Source organism: Stegostoma tigrinum, chromosome 43 (assembly GCF_030684315.1).
Source record: "Stegostoma tigrinum isolate sSteTig4 chromosome 43, sSteTig4.hap1, whole genome shotgun sequence".
Lineage (NCBI taxonomy): Eukaryota > Metazoa > Chordata > Chondrichthyes > Orectolobiformes > Stegostomatidae > Stegostoma > Stegostoma tigrinum.
The window spans coordinates 2,785,039-2,802,124 of record NC_081396.1 but is presented as its reverse complement, the minus strand read 5'-3'; the positions used below and the strand labels follow the sequence as shown (position 1 = coordinate 2,802,124).

The 17,086-nt window shown below is 40.4% G+C and overlaps 1 gene segment (V, D, J or C); it reads right to left on the bottom strand.

Moving 5' to 3' along the window:
• LOC125448927 (Ig heavy chain C region, membrane-bound form-like) overlaps positions 1-17,086 on the bottom strand; it is a 50,852-nt gene that overhangs the window by 8,655 nt on the left and 25,111 nt on the right. Inside the window, 5 exon segments of the C gene segment in view lie at positions 3,947-4,074; positions 6,915-7,244; positions 7,703-8,002; positions 9,925-10,236; positions 13,863-14,159. Coding sequence covers positions 3,947-4,074; positions 6,915-7,244; positions 7,703-8,002; positions 9,925-10,236; positions 13,863-14,159 — 1,367 coding nt within the window.

Genomic DNA, 17,086 nt, shown 5'->3' with positions numbered 1-17,086 from the left:
GAAGGAGCTCAAAAATGGTCTGCGGAGAGCCAGGAGGGGGCACGAGAAAGGCTTGGCAGAAGGAATCCGGGAAAACACAAAGGCATTTTACACTTACGTGAGGAATAAGAGAATGATCAAAGGAAGAGTAGGGCCGATCAGGGATAGCATAGGGAACTTGTGTGTGGAGCCTGAGGAGGTAGGGGAAGCCCTAAATGAGTTTTTTGCTTCTGTCTTTACAAAAGAAACCAACTTTGTAGTGAATGAAACCTTTGAAGAGCAGGTGTGCATGCTGGAATGGATAGAGATAGACGAAGCTGATGTGCTGAAAATTTTGTCAAACATTAAGATTGACAAGTCGCCAGGCCCGGATCAGATTTGTCCTCAGCTGCTTTGGGAAGCGAGAAATGCAATTGCTTCGCCACTTGCGAAGATCTTTGCATCCTCGCTCTCCACTGGAGTCGTACCTGAGGACTGGAGAGAGGCAAATGTAATTCCTCTCTTCAAGAAAGGAAATAGGGAAATCCCCGGCAATTATAGACCGGTAAGTCTCACGTCTGTCGTCTGCAAAGTGTTAGAAAGGATTCTGAGGGATAAGATTTATGACCATCTGGAAGAGCATGGCTTGATAAAATACAGTCAACACGGCTTTGTGAGGGGTAGGTCATGCCTTACAAACCTTATCGAGTTTTTTGAGGATGTGACTAGAAAAGTTGATGAGGGTCGAGCTGTGGATGTGGTGTATATGGACTTCAGTAAGGCATTTGATAAGGTTCCCCATGGTAGGCTCATTCAGAAGGTCAGGAGGAATGGGATACAGGGGAACTTAGCTGGTTGGATACAGAATTGGCTGGCCAACAGAAGACAGCGAGTGGTAGTAGAAGGAAAATATTCTGCCTGGAAGTCAGTGGTGAGTGGGGTTCCACAGGGCTCTGTCCTTGGGCCTCTACTGTTTGTAATTTTTATAAATTACTTGGACGAGGGAATTGAAGGATGGGTCAGCAAGTTTGCAGACGACACAAAGGTCGGAGGTGTCGTTGACAGTGTAGAGGGCTGTTGTAGGCTGCAGCGGGACATTGACAGGATGCAGAGATGGGCTGAGACGTGGCAGATGGAGTTCAACCTGGATAAATGCGAGGTGATGCATTTTGGAAGGTCGAATTTGAAAGCTGAGCACAGGATTAAGGATAGGATTCTTGGCAGCGTGGAGGAACAGAGGGATCTTGGTGTGCAGATACATAGATCCCTTAAAATGGCCACCCAAGTGGACAGGGTTGTTAAGAAAGCATATGGTGTTTTGGCTTTCATTAACAGGGGGATTGAGTTTAAGAGTCGAGAGATCTTGTTGCAGCTCTATAAAACTTTGGTTAGACCGCACTTGGAATACTGCGTCCAGTTCTGGGCGCCCTATTATAGGAAAGATGTGGATGCTTTGGAGAGGGTTCAGAGGAGGTTTACCAGGATGCTGCCTGGACTGGAGGGCTTATCTTATGAAGAGAGGTTGACTGAGCTCGGTCTCTTTTCATTGGAGAAAAGGAGGAGGAGAGGGGACCTAATTGAGGTATACAAGATAATGAGAGGCATGGATAGAGTTGATAGCCAGAGACTATTTCCCAGGGCAGAAATGGCTAGCACGAGGGGTCATAGTTTTAAGCTGGTTGGTGGGAAGTATCGAGGGGATGTCAGAGGCAGGTTCTTTACGCAGAGAGTTGTGAGAGCATGGAATGCGTTGCCAGCAGCAGTTGTGGAAGCAAGGTCATTGGGGTCATTTAAGAGACTGCTGGACATGTATATGGTCACAGAAATTTGAGGGTGCATACATGAGGATCAATGGTCGGCACAACATTGTGGGCTGAAGGGCCTGTTCTGTGCTGTACTGTTCTATGTTCTATGTTCTATGTTCTAAAGTGTGCAGTGGATTCGGAAATAATCGTGACATTCAAAAGTTTGTGAGCATTTAGGCTGGCGTAATGCTTTGAAAGAGCAGTTGTGATTGATCTGCAACGATGTGAGTGCTTGTAAAACAGTAAACATAAAAATCTTTTCAAGCATATCCCACATTTAGGAGCACTGCACAATTTCTATTGTCAGTTCATATTTAATGTTTTGCAAACTATCACTGCAATCATCGTTTTCACTTCCACTCCTTCGATCTGCCTCTGTGTTTGTTTGACATTTTGCACATCTAACAATTCGAGCTGTAATGAAAATATGCGACTCTTGCTGAAAAGGTTTCCAGATAGTCTCTGTGTGTGCCTACGTACATTCAGTGACCAATTCATTTAAATTTGGAGTATTTACATATGCGGTATTTTCGAAGATATTTAAGTTGAGCGTTCATCTCTTGGTGAGGTATCACGTTCATGTTTAACGGTTAAATAGTAAATGAAGGTAAATGGGAGAAAGCCTGGTTTTGGCTATGATGCCTCAAATAATTACCAATTGCTGAATCTGATATTTGACTAATATATAAGGTTTAGCCAAGGAAAATCTGAACTGATGTTTTTTTTTGAAACGTCAGCATTTTTGTTTTTCATAAGGGTTTCATATTATGTATGTAGCTCCCAGAATAAATAAACATTAACCAGTGGAAAAGGTTTCAGCATCTCTAGACTGGATAGGTTCCAGACTCTTAGTATGGCTGTTATTATTGGTGCTGAAATCTGTCTTTCGCCACATCAGTCCCAATTGCTGAACATTTCCAATACTCTTGACCCCTGCCTTGCCTGATCGCATTTCAACTTTGATTTACGATTTTGATTGGTGCTATTTCGTGATACCCCTGTATCACATAGATCAGAACCTTATTCCCTGGGATTTGGCCATTATGCTATTTCAAATAGATTCCAAGATTTGTGTTGCATGAGGATTATATGTGCAAAAAAATCAGTTGTAATAATCAGCTTTTGCTTTGTCTCGGTGTTTTTTTCCTGTCTGAACGATAACGGTTTTGGCAAATGAATGATGAAGGTATTTGGACATGCAAAATTATTTGGATTTTAGTGAGAGGACAGTAAGCTTTCTAACTTTATTTCCTGCCTTTTATGGGCTTCTGGTGGAACAATTTGCCTTAATTTTAAAATTACTTAACTTGAAGCAGTGAACTTTCGTGCATAAAAAGAAACATGGAAGGCCCATTGCACTCTTATCATTCTGCCTCTGGAGATTTCCATCAGACGGACCGAGTGAAAGACAGATTAACATTAGTAGGCCGCAAGGTCCCACTGCGTTATTCTCAATTACTGGATGAAACACAGACGTCAGTGAAAAGCATTTGACTTTGCACAGAGTAGGGTGCATGAGTGTGTAAAATGTAACATAACAGATGGGCATTGAAGAAAGAATTGAGCAAACTTAAGTTTAGTAAAAATTCCTTCAAGATTTATGAACTACTTCAGAAATCAGTTTTAGAAAAGTTGATGGTAAATTTAACAGAAGTGAATATAATGACTGGATGCCACATTGAAATGCGACACATGTGCTCTGCGGGGTGAATTTTATCTCCAACTGAAACAATCACCGGAGAGAGAAAATATGGGCTCAGCATAAAGGCGAAACAACTATTCTGAATAAGAACAACAATAACAGCAACAATTTAAAATGGACTTCAAACAAATGGGAAGTTACAAATCATTGAAACCATAATTATCTCGACTCCTCAAACAAGAGACAAGTGAAAAGGCATCATTTGTTTTCTGTGTTGCATACTGATGAACTGAAGTCACCTCAAAGTTAAAGTCAACAACAGATCCGACTGTAGATTTGGAATTCAAAGGACTCAATAAATTGATCAGGAAGCTCCAGGGTGTTCAAAATTCATTCACGTGACCTAGAAAGAGCGAAAATTATTGATGCACATGTTTATGATCAGGGACATTTGCGTTTTACTTTTTATTCAGTGACACACTTAAAGATCTGACAAACCATATTCGTCTGTTTGAAGTGTTAATGTTTTGATTGTTCTCACCTTCACCAGAGTGACTGCAGCACTGTAGAAAATACTCAGGAAGAACAGGGTGATGAATGTGGAAGCAGTCGTCCACATGTTTCCATTATCATCCTCATTGTCTTCAATCCTGGTGTGATCTATAGTATCTGTGAATATAACGTCAATAGAATGTATTTAGATTGCTCATTGATCAAGTCGGATGTTTTTGCGTATATGCAAAGCCATCAGGGACATTAACATTTTCTACAAACAGCCAGGGTGACCGCAAATTTGGATCTTATCTGCATCTATCATTGTGTTTGTGATTCTCAGCAATAACTAACCAGTACTGGCTGCAATCTGTTTGCTTTATTATCCGTATCAAGACATTTTGAATTATTACGTCATTTAATCTATTATTGGAAAATATAATAATCATTATAATTCAAGGAATACTGAGTGGGAATTATCATATTAATTACCTTGCTTTACTTTAAATATAGGCTGTGACAACTATTTAGGGGAAAATTTATGGCCATCACTGAATCGGAGTTCAAACGTAATTGCTCATTTGTTTCAAGAATGTTTTTTTTCCCAATTTCTTGGCAAATCATGCACATAATTTAGATCCACTGTAAGAGTATTGCTTCATGCTTTTGATTGTATGTTCTGCATGCATCAGGAGTCTTTTTTTGTCTTGTGTCTCTTCATTTATTTTTACCTATAGCTTCGAGTATCTGTTTTTCCTGTAACACTTGTCTTTATGGTTATGAGTGCCTCTTACTTCGCACATATCCTTCTTGAAGTTTGTGCATCAATGAACGTGTTCATGTTCCTTTACTGCTTGTTTGTTCATTTACATGACCGTGCTTGTGTATGTAAATGTTGTTCATTTCAAAATTTGAATTGTGTTAACATGCCACTTCGTTCGTTGGTGCTTACGTTTATCTTTTAATGACTTTTTGAAAGCTTTATTATTGTGTGCCAACTAAAATCTGTTCTTGTGTGTTCCTTTCAGATCCTACGTACAGAAGGATACATTCATGTTTGTGCGCCAGAAGTGTGTTAAGTTAGTATGCAACTTCATGTTGTGATGCATGTTAATATTTGTGTGATGATGCCTGTTTGTGCATCAATGCAGAGTAAAACGTCTTCTGATATGCTTAGTTGTGTTTTTGTGTGTGGATATATGCTGATGCTTGTGTCATAATCCTCGTTTTGCGAATGTTCCACTATTTGTTGATCTGAGCACTTGCGTGTTTGCATGTGTGTGTGACGTGACCATGTACATGTGCCAATCAGTGTAGTTTTACAATAAATAATTGAGCTACCTCTCTCCACATGTGCCCAAGTGTTTTAAAGTGGGGTAGTAATGCGATTAATATTGATCTCTGTGCTCATATATCCCTTCTGAGTGTAGACGCGGGAGGATATTTCGGATGTGTACCTGTTGTTTACGCATGTGTGTCTGGAGGTATTATGGTAAACAAATGTACATACCTTCGTGCCCAGTTGTGACTCAACGTGTGAAAATGTTTTTCCTCGTTATGCAGGAACTCCTGTTCACAATTGTATGTTTGTTTCTTTCTTTCTATGTGTGTGCATTTGTGTGAGTGTTTGTGCGAATGCTAATGTTTTGTACGTATTTGTGTCTCAACGAAATTGAATGCGCCTTTCTATGTGTGCATTCATCTTGTGTCTTCAGTTGAGACTGTGTCTATGTTCTTTTGGCTGCTTTTGCGAGCGTGTTTTAGTATCGATGCACATTTCTGCTCTTACAGTAGACAATGAATATTTTTATTCCTGATTTAATTTTAATCGATTGCCAACAATGTGGTCTGACCTGGATGGTGTAGGGCACATTACTGGTTATTGTGAAAAGATAAGTGTCTTGTCAATGAATTCTGTCTTTGAGACCAGAGGCCTGAGTTCAGATTCCCACAGCTCCAGAGAACATTTCCGAAGATGTTCACTGGAAAATATCTACAAGTGCTCTATACTCGAAACAAATGACTTAAGGTGCTCAAATACCAGAATTGATCTCATGTGTCCCACAAAATGTGGAATACCAACAGGATTATTGCAATCATCGGTTTAGGCTTCGATTGTGGGTAATCAATGTTCGGAGGTGATCAAGGTGGACAAGTGCATCCGAAATGCTTCAGAGTTATAACTTTGCATGGAAACTTTACATTTTCCGAAAGAAAGCTAGACATTAAGCAAGAGAATAACTGCTCCTGTCTGCAATGAGCTCACATTACAAACGGCCTCTGTCGTAAAAAAACTATGTACAGCAGTAAGAAAGCAGCCCATTAATTGTTCCCTCTCTTTCCTCTGTGCTCCGCAATAACATTTTTTTCATCTGTTTCTCACTAGTGTAGAAGTGAAGGTGCATTCTGTCAGCCATTGCCATGGTGCGAGATCCCTTCTAGTTTCCCAGACACAGGTTAAATTCAAGTTACTTTCCACTCTTTGTGATTGGTACCCATAGCTTCTCTTTCCTGTTTGTAACTTGCAATCAAAAATTATTTTCGGAGTGTCTTAAGTTTATGTCCCCAATTCATGCTATGCTGACGTGAACTTTAAAGGAGTAGGCAAGTGGGGCTCAGAAACAGCAAGATCAAAATGCATGTTCATTTGTCGTAAAACAGAAATTGTTAGATTTATTCTCAGTGGGATTTAAGGTGGACGAGGTATTTTGCAGAATCCTACAATGTGTGTGCTTTAATCTGTCTCTGACCGAACCATAGTGTGCCTGAGTAGGGAGCATTAACTGCACCTGACATGTGCCAGAGAGCTGCGAATAATCAATTTTAACTCAAAGGATGAAATATTAGTAAAACTGGGAAACAAAATTAATTAAAATATTGTGTATTTAAATCACAATTTGAGGAAAGAAACGCGTTATTACTTTTATTGAATTCTTAAAGCAGACCTTGAGATTTACATTGGCATGAGTTGATGGTGTCCATCAGTGCCGGCGAAATATTCACAAAACTCGGTTTACCGCTGGATTTATCAACTGTTCTGTTGATGATCTTCAATGGAATCGCTTCATGTCCCACCACACAGGAGTAAGAAGCACCGCCGGCCCACTCCTCCGCTGTAATGGATAACAGGCTATACATGAAGAAGGAGGTGTTGTCATTCTCTGCCATCACCTCGGTGTTCTTGTAGTTACTGGGATTCACCGGCTTGTCATTGGTTGTCCATTTGACGATCATCTCTCTGGGGGAGAATCCTCTAACTAAACAGGTGAGGGAGACAAACCTCTGAGCGGAGATTTCTTCTGCCAGTGGCAGGAGGACAGACACTGACGGTTCCAGTGGATTTTTCGCTGCAGAATATTTGAAACAATTATAAATGAATCATTAAAATGCGCAATCAATATTGATATTTTGCTAAGTATTAAAGCATTCCATTTTTAATTTGGAATTGATTCACTTTCAACTTGTCAAGAAACAGAGTAGTATCCATTCTATTCAATGAAAACTACCCAGTTTGGTTTGAAAGTCACCTCCATGTTTTCAGCCCAGAAGTAGAATATTCTGTCTGTTTTTCGTAACTGGTGTTTTCATCACAAACCTCCAGGCTTCTTCTCACCTTGTTTGAGTTAATCATAATCACAAGAGACGATCCTTTAATCTTTTATTTAATAGAAACTTCACTTTCCAGTCGTAAAATGCACCATTATTGCTGCCAACGGTGTTAGTCCATTACAAACAACGCATGCTATTGATATCATTGGCTCTAAATTACTCATAGGATACTTAGTGCTTTAGTCTCATCCCTCACCTTGCTCCTTGTGGATGGAAGCTGTCAAAGGAGTTTGTAGATACTGATGGTTCACCACGCAGTAGAAATAATCCCCACTCAGCCAGGCTTCAGTAGAAATGTCTAATTTGCTGATCACACTGTCGGGGTCGTCTCCTGCTTGCTCAGTAATCTCTGATTTCAAAGGCTTCCTTCCTTGTGTCCAGGTGACGTTGACTCCAAAAGGAAGACTGTACACAACGCAGGTTAACGTCACTGTCTCCTCCAGTAAGACCTGTTCTACCGGTGGTGGTAGTATTTTAATTGTGTGATCACCACGCTCTGCAACGGCAATGAAAAGAAATCGGAATCAATGAAAACTGGCTCTTTCGGATCAAAACACGTCTTCAGACTACTTCCTGCAAAGTAAAGAAATCATATTCGAATTGGTGACTTCAAACAAATGCTGAAACAATATTTACTCCTATTCATATATTTTGATTCATGAAAACATTCATGATTACCTATAACATGACTGGCGCAATTATTCCTAAAGAACACTGGCTTCACCACAACTGAAAACTGTGAAACAAAAAATATCACCAAAGGTATCTTCACTTAACCCACAGAGTAATCATCCTTTCTGAGTTCTTCTGTCACCTAAGATCATCGAATGATATTTGTGACAACACTAATCTGCGGTCAATATCATGACTAGATTTCTACATTCATGAACCATACATGCAATGTTGCTGGTTATGCTGAGTGCCAAATCAAATCCCGAATTTGGGGCCAACTGTAATCAAACGTAATTATTCTCTTATTCATCATGTTTTTAAAGAGATTTTAATGTTGTACAGAAACATTGAATGGCCACCGAATTTATATTCCACATAATTTAATCTGATTGAAAGCAATTTGCATTATTGGTGTGAGATTGTTGTCGAAAATATGTTGTGAGATATCATTCCTCGTGCCGAAATTGGAATAGACCTGAAAGTATGACGCTGAGTTCAGCATCGGAATGCGAAAGGACACTCATCACCTCAAGCCTTTCCCTCCATTCCGTTAGTTAATGATTGGTCTCTACTTTCATTTGATTGACTGATCTGCAACTTTAATTTCTTCGCAGAACGAAAACAAAAAAGAAAAAAAAATCACGCATGAGTGTTTTCAACTCAGTACAAAATCAACAGACATTTGCGCTCGTGAAATTCAGGCTTTTGTTACTCACTGAATGAACATCCCCATTCTGAAACCAGGGTTAAACAGCCTGCCTCTAATTCCTGGTTCATTCAGCCCTATTGTGGCACTCCCACCTGACCTCGCTCTCCTGCTACATCCAGTAATTACAGAGAACGTCTAAAAGAGTCTCGATTAGATCACGTTTATACGTGTTAATCAAATATGATAACCATTTGGTGTGTGGTCTTTTGTCATGATTGAAGTTAAAGAGCCCCAAAACATTTAAAGTCTACATTGTACAATGCCCAAGACCAACAGATAATTTCTGATCTTGGAATGAAGTAGTGAATGTGTTTTGCTTTATTTTTAAAAACATGGTCACTTCATATTTAACAATGTCACCTTTAGACCACAAGAGATTGGCTTTCACGTTTTTGGCCAATTACTTCTGCTCTGCCACTCAATCACGTGTGACATGTTTCTCAAGCTCATTCTCCTTCCTTCTGCCCACACAAGCACGAGTCAGTCTGTCTGTGTTTTAAATACTTGCAACAACTTGGCCTTCACAGCTCTCTGTGGCAATGAGATCCTCAGGTTCATCACTGTCTGACTAAAGATATTCCTATTCATCTAAGTTCTAAATGGTTGCCGCGTTGAAACTGGGCTGTGCCCTCGTGTCATTGTCTCCACTACTGGTGAAGACATCTTCTTCACTTCCACTCTACCTCGATCTCCCAGTATTTTCTAAGTTTCAATGAGATCACTCGTTGAACGAAGTTATCAGGAAGCTGTTACCAGTAATGGATTCTGCTCTCCCACCTCTCTCCAACAAACAATCAGCCAACAAACGAATCCATCTAACTGTCTACGTGGCAGCAACATTGAGGGAACGATGGTTTTCTTTTCTCTAATCTGAATTGTGAGCAGAGCTGACATCACATTCACACTGAATGAGACACACGAGGCATGATAGTTAATTAGAACTTGTTCTGTGCTGTTTACAAAACCTGATAAATTCGTGTGTTTGGTGTACATCAAGTTCAGAGTGATTTTTAGTTGTCTTGGTTAATGTTTCTTACCCTGTGGTCCGGTGATGTTTCGACTTTGAATGACCTCTTCGTGCATGGCTTTGCACGTATAGACTGCACTGTTGAACCATTCACTATAAGGGACTCTTAGCTGACTAGTCGAAGAGAAGTTCCCGCTGGTTTCGCACACGGGAGAGGTGAAGATACCAGAATCTATGGTTTGTCCATTCTTCAACCAAGTCACGGAAATTTGCTTAGGATGGAATTCTGTGATTGAACAGACGAGGGTTGCAATTTTGGTTCTCTCGATTTCTTCGCTTGAACTCACAGTTAGAAGAAGAGTTGGATGTAAAATATCTCGACCTTAAAGAAACACATTGTACAAATTATCTGACGAATTTGATAACAAATGTAATTAGTTCTTCTAAATCAAGTTTATTTGTAGTTTATAGATATGATCTTTAAGATTACAATGGTCATAATGCAACGTTTGTGACAGAAGCTATGAGCGACACAGAAAGATCAACAGGATGGTGTGAAGGGCCAAAATTGCAAAATACAGCAAGGAAGTCATGAACACATATAAATTATAGATCAGTTTAATCAAAATGGAGATAGCGAGTTTTGAGAAGATTTGTAGCTCAGGTTGAGGTTCTGGATGTGAGTTTGCTCGCTGAGCTGGAAGGTTCGTTTTCAGACGTTTCGTCACCATTCTAGATAACATCATCAGTGAGCCTCCGACGAAGCGCTGGTGTTATGTCCCGATTTCTATTTATCTGGTTAGGTTTCCTTGCGTGGGTAATGTCATATCCTGTTCTTTTTCTCAGGGGATGGTAGATTGGCTCCAAGTCAATGTGTTTGTTGATGGAATTCCAGTTGGAATGCCATGCTTCTAGGAATTCTCGTGCATGTCTCTGTTTGGCTTGTCTTCGGAAGAATGTGTTGTCCCAATCAAAGTGGTGTCCTTCCTTATCTGTATGTAAGGATACGAGTGATAGTGGGTCATGTCGTTTTGTGGCTCGTTGATGTTCATCAACATAGAAAGCGGGACATAACACCAGCGCTTCATCGGAGGCTCACTGACGATGTTACCTAGAATGGTGACGAAACGTCTGAAAACGAACCTTCCAGCTCAGCGAGCAAACTCACATCCAAAATGGAGATAGCAAAGTTGGATGCTATTCGTTTTAAGGGAAGTAGTTTGACTAACAAGTAAACGAGTTGGTGGTAGAAATGAGGCAATGGTGCCATTGATATCACGGAGAAATATTGAGAGGGGAAGGGATTGGTGGTTCATAATTCCAGAATATACAGCCTTCAGGCGAGACAGGGGAATACGTGAAATGGGATCAGGCGTCTGTCACAATGCTGATTCTGGTACTTTCAGTTGTGAAGAGGAACTAAATCATGGGCACATCCCCAAATGAGGGCAAACAGATAGTAATTAAAAACCGAAAAAAACCAAACATGCGACTGGGTGAGTTATATGGATTCCACCACATGTCCGTAAGATCGATAAGTGCAGATACACAAGCAAATTTCAGAGAAGTGTAAATTAATTGGGGAATGATGAAAGAGGATTTTAACTTCTTCAAAATCAGCTCCGTCATTGATCATGTCAAAAATTTAGAGGGAGCAGAATTCTGAAAATGCTCCCAACAGAGCTTCTAAATTGACAATGTATTTAATACAACACTTTTTCACACAGAACTTGCAAGAAAAGTGTGATCCTGGAATTAACTTTAGGTCATGATCTTGAACAACTGGTTAAAATATCACTGATGTAGCATTTTCCAGACAGCGATCATAAAACTGTTAGATTCCAGATTTTTCTGGAAATGGACAGGAATGGGCCTGAACCAAAGATCTGGAAAGGGGAATGCCAATTTTAATAAGGTCTCGTATGATTTGACCAGACTGCGCTGGAAGACGAAATGTATTGATTACCCAGAGTTACAGCAGTAGAACATATTCAAGAAAGGAATAGGAATAGCCAAGGGACAACATGTTGCGATTAAGACACAGCGTGGGGTCAAACATGCAGTGAGCTCTGGACTTCAAAGGACATAAAGTAGCTCGATGAAGATAACAAAAATGGTGGGCTTATGTTAAATACTGATGACTCAAAGCAATACAAGCTCTCAAGAAGTCCAGAACGTGCAAGGGGTTTTTTTTTTGAAACAGAGGAAATAGGAGAGAAAGGAAAGAATAGTGGAAGTCAAAGGAAAGGAAACTGTGAAAATATGTTACAAGTTCAATCATAAGAAAAGGATAACTTACGAATGAGTAACTCTCATTAAGTTCTACAGTGTTGTTACTGGCATGGCGTCAGAGGACGTCGGTTGTGTTCGATTTACATGCGTTATGTTGGTGTTCACTCAGGTAAGGGATGATGTGGACACAGAAATCATGGAGAAGTGCTGTGATTGACAATAAGAAGTTAGGGTAGATGACAAAACTTGCTGTGTTTTCTTGTTCTAATAAAAGTAGTTAAATTTTCAAAGTGAATGTAACGTATGCCAAGCTGGTGGGCAGAGTGAAAACTGAAATAATTGGGCCACTGGGAACAGTTTAGAATCCCTGTCTGGCTACAGGGGCTGTGCCAAATGACTGTAGGTCCGCCAATGTGGCACTGTTATGCAGGAGGGGGAAGAGATAACAATTGAAACGACATGTCTGCGAAGTGGTAGGCTAACTAGTGAAGCAGTTGAGAAGCAGAATTCGTCTTCATCCGGAATGTCAATCAACAATTCCTGCATTGTCTTAATGTCGGGTGTGGTGGGTGGTGGGGGTAATATCGAAACAATTTGATGGTATTTGTCGAAGAGTTAACCAGGTATGCAGATGTTAGCAAAGGTATGACGAATGGAATCCGAGTTAGCTTGTTGAATTGGATCCAGAATTGCCTGAGTGGCATGTAGCAGAGGATAATGGTCGTGGAGCTTTTGTGCAACTGGAAGTCTATGTCTAATGCGGGGTTGCAGGAATCAGCGTTAATTGCCTTGATTTTCTTTTACATTCAAATTATTTAGACTTGAATGAACGAAGGCAGGTGAGTAAGTTCAGAGATGAAACGAAAATTGTCGAGTTGGTCAGCCGTGAGCATGATGGCATTAGGTTAAAGAAGGATGTAGAACAGTTGAGAAGTGGCGAGAGGTGGCAAATGGAAATCATTCCTGATACATATAAGGTATATACACTTGGGCAGAAGAAAATGCAAGGTACTAAGATTTCAATGGAGGATCCCTGGAAAGCACTGAAAATCTTTTTTTTTGTGCATGCCCACCGATCCAGTTAAAAATGTATGTGGGATATTGGTCTTTATTATCCGAGGCAGTGAATTTAATTACGAGCAGATGGTACTGGAAATTAGTAATACGCTGGTAAGGCCATATTGAGTATTGTGTGAAAATCAGGAATGCACATTATGAGAGGAATGTGATTATATTGTAGAAGCATTGATGAGCTTTCAGAGGATTTTGCCTGGGCTGAACGGTTTAGTTATGAAATGAGGTCAGTCAGACAGGCGTTTTCCCTTAGACCCGAGGACCCTGAGGGAGAACGTGATTGAGATACCTGGAATTATGATGGGTAAAGATAGGATAAACAAGAAGAGGGATCAATGTCAAATGGGCAGCAGGCAAAGGTAAGGGCAGAAGGTTTAGAGTGAATGTCGGGGGAAACAAAATTGAACAGATGATGGTGTGAATCTGGAGCTCAGTGTTTTTATAGAAACTAGTAACACAACAAGTAAGAAGCATTGAGATGAACACTTGCAATGGCAAGTCATACAAGATAATGGAGAAAGCGTTGGCATATTTGACTGGCAGAGTTAAGTGTTTGATACTGATAGGCATGGATTTGGTCGGCCAAAGGTCTTTTTACTGTGCTGTATACCTCGATGGCTCTGTGAAAAGTGTTATAAACAATGCCCTATTCATCTTTATAATCACAGATGTTCTGTTTATCTCTGTTCCCACAACACTTACATGGCATTCTAACGCTCTTCTCTGACTCTTTGTACTGAACTTCACAGTAGATTTTGTTGCAATCTACTGACTCAGTCACAGTTAACTGGCTGCTCAGGGTATAAGTTCCCTTCTTGTTTCTCGCTGATGGATAAGTCTTCAATCCAGTCGTGATCGGCTTCCCTTCTTTCTTCCACGTCACCTTGGTGGCGTCCAGGGAATGGTCCATTGCCAGACAACCAAAGATCACAGAACCATCAGTGCTGCTTGGTTTACAGGATGAGGTTAAGCCATAAAGTGTGGGGGAAGATGGTGTCACTGGGGGAAGAATGGACGATTGAACAAGTTAGCCTCTGTTAGCTCAACCTTAGCAGTTATTCAAATGTATCCCCAGCAGTAAACTGTTTCTGATAAAATCTACATATCTTGCATTCATTTTTGTTTTCTCTTATTTGTTGTTCATGATCTATTGGTTTCTTTCTCAGAAGCACGCCCTCAATATTAGCATATTATATTATCATATAATTTAGCAATAAGAATTCTTTGATTCCACCACCAGTAGCTGTGCAGTAATTTTGCCAATGGACACGTTCATTGAATTACAATGAAAGAGCGGAGAAGTTTCACGAAATAAAAACCAAAGAATTGCGGATGCTGGAAATTAGAAGCAAAAAAACCCAGAAATTGTCAGAAACTCCCAGCCACAAGCAGCATCAGTGGAGAGAAATCAGAGTTAACGTTTCAGGTCCAGTGACCCTTGCTTACTTATCAAATCAAGTCAAAAATAAAATGTGCAGAACCGCTGACAGGACTAAACTTCCCAGACAAGACACCAGTCCTAGATCACTTCCCTCTCATCTTATTCAAGTCAACCTGTACACATTGCAACCTCCTTCTCTTGCAATCAATTCTTTATTGCCTGCTACGTAGCCAAACTCCATTTCATTTTCAGATCATATCCAGCTGCCACTTCACTACAGTGAACTTCTATCACCGAACCAGCCCAGCTCCCTGCCGAACTAACTAACTAGCTTTGCACCCAATCACCTCCTGCATTTCAGTTCAAACTACTCCTCACCTACCAAGCACCACTCGACAAAACTAGTTCCTTGTGACCTTAATCATTTACTCTAATGCCACCCTGCCAGACTATGTGTATGCGAGATTACCTAGCAGTCGCTCAACACATCACATCCTGCCAGCGAACACTCTACTACAATATCACTCTAACTCCCACCACTAGCTCATTTTCGAACTCCGTGTTCACCATTCTCGAGTTGAACACTGAAAAATCGGGTTAAATTTCATTGGATTTGGAAAGTTTGTCGAACAGCAAGATTTATGATGATCTCACGAAAGGAATAGCGTTCTTGAGGAGCCATGGTGTATTTTCTCGGCTTCTAATTTGTAAGTTCACATTGTCCTTCGTCAGCGCATCCCAAAACTGGGGCCTTTGAGAACAAGGGCTCACAGGCATATTAGTACTTCACCTAGAAAGATTTCGTCCAAATCATACTCTATCTTGACTTGTAATTATTTCACTGTCCCTCTACTTTTTTTTCTGGATCACAACTGTGGAATTTGCTTCCGAACAGTGCCGAGGATGTGCTAATACTGCGTGAACCTTAGCAATTCAAGTAGGCTGATGACGACTAGCTTCTCAATGAGATGTAAGAGTTCTGACACTTTCATGCTGTGTAGAAACGCAAATGACCACTGGTAGAATTGAAACATTTTTTGAGGTACTTGATGTGTGTCCATACAGGGATGACGTGCTGAATGGTTTCTTTCTGCGTGTTTTCTCCGAACTGACAGAGCTATTTTTTCACCATACAGTGAGAATGAAGTTTTCCTCATTTTGAGCACAGAAGTAATATATTAAACTTCTTTGGAATAAAGAAACATAATCTTAAATTAAGGGGATCTGATCAACTTGATTGGGATGTTTGAATTGGAAAATGTCATAGAGTTAAAGTCTATTTTTATTAGCAATTACTAACAACTTCATTGTGTCACTTATTATAATTCACGTAACATCTTCCAGAAATACTGTCTGTCCTTGTTATGTGCAATCGAATCATTAAATCTGGAACAGATTTCCTTTGTTAATCAAAGGTGCTAAAGATTTTTGCTACAAGCAGACCTATGGAGTTAACTGTTCGATCCATTATGATCAAATCAAATAGTGGAACAACTCGAAGGGCTCAATGCCCTATTCCTGTTCTTCATCTTCCTACCAATGTGTTATTCGTTATGCTATCAATGGTGGGGAAAACTTCTTAATAAACATTTTACAGTCTCTTGTTTGTCACTGAAGTGCAGTGTCTGAAACTAGTAAGTCAATGCTCTCATTTCTGAGGCACCTGAGCAAATATTACACTTCTGTGTAATTGATTGAAACCCAGTGACGGTGAATTCACTGCTAAAGACCTTTACTTTCCAAAGACCACAAGACATAGGAGCAGAAATTAGGCCATTCGGCCCATCGAGTCTGCTCTCCTATTTATTTATGGCTGATAAATTCTTCAATCCCATTCTCCTGCTTTCTCCCTGTCACCCTTGATCCCCTTGATAATCAAGAATCTATCTATCTCAGTCTTAAATGTACTCAGTGACCTGGCCTCCACAGCCTTCTGTGACAATTAATTCCATAGATTCACCAGTCTCTGGCTGAAGAAGTTTCTCCTTATGTCCGTTCTAAATGGTCTCCCCTTTACACGAAGGTTGTGCCCTCGCGTCCTAGACTCTCCTACCAATGGAAGCACCTTCCAAACGTCCAATTTGTCGGGGCCATTCGGCATTTTGAAAGTTTAAATTAGATCACCCCCTCGTCTTTCTGAACTCCAATGAGTATGGTCCCGGAATCATCAAACTTTCCTCGTGTTGTGCTTTCCGTTTCTGGGAATATTCTCATGAACCTCCTCTGAACCTGCCTCAGTGCCTGTATGTCCTTCCTGTGATGTGGGATCCAAAATAGCACGCAACACTCCGATATGACCTGACAAGAGCCTTACAAAGCCTCAGTAGTACATCCCTGCTCTTATATTCAAGTCCTCCCAAAATAAATGCCAACATTGCATTTGCCTCCCTGACTACTGACTCAACTCGCAATTTTATCTTGAGAGAATCCTACACTGGAACCGTCAAGGCTCTTTGCAGTTCAGACTTCTGAGTTTTCTCCTCATTTAGAAAATGGCCCATGCTTTTGTTCTTCTTCCCAAAGTGCATGACCTCACACTTTCCCA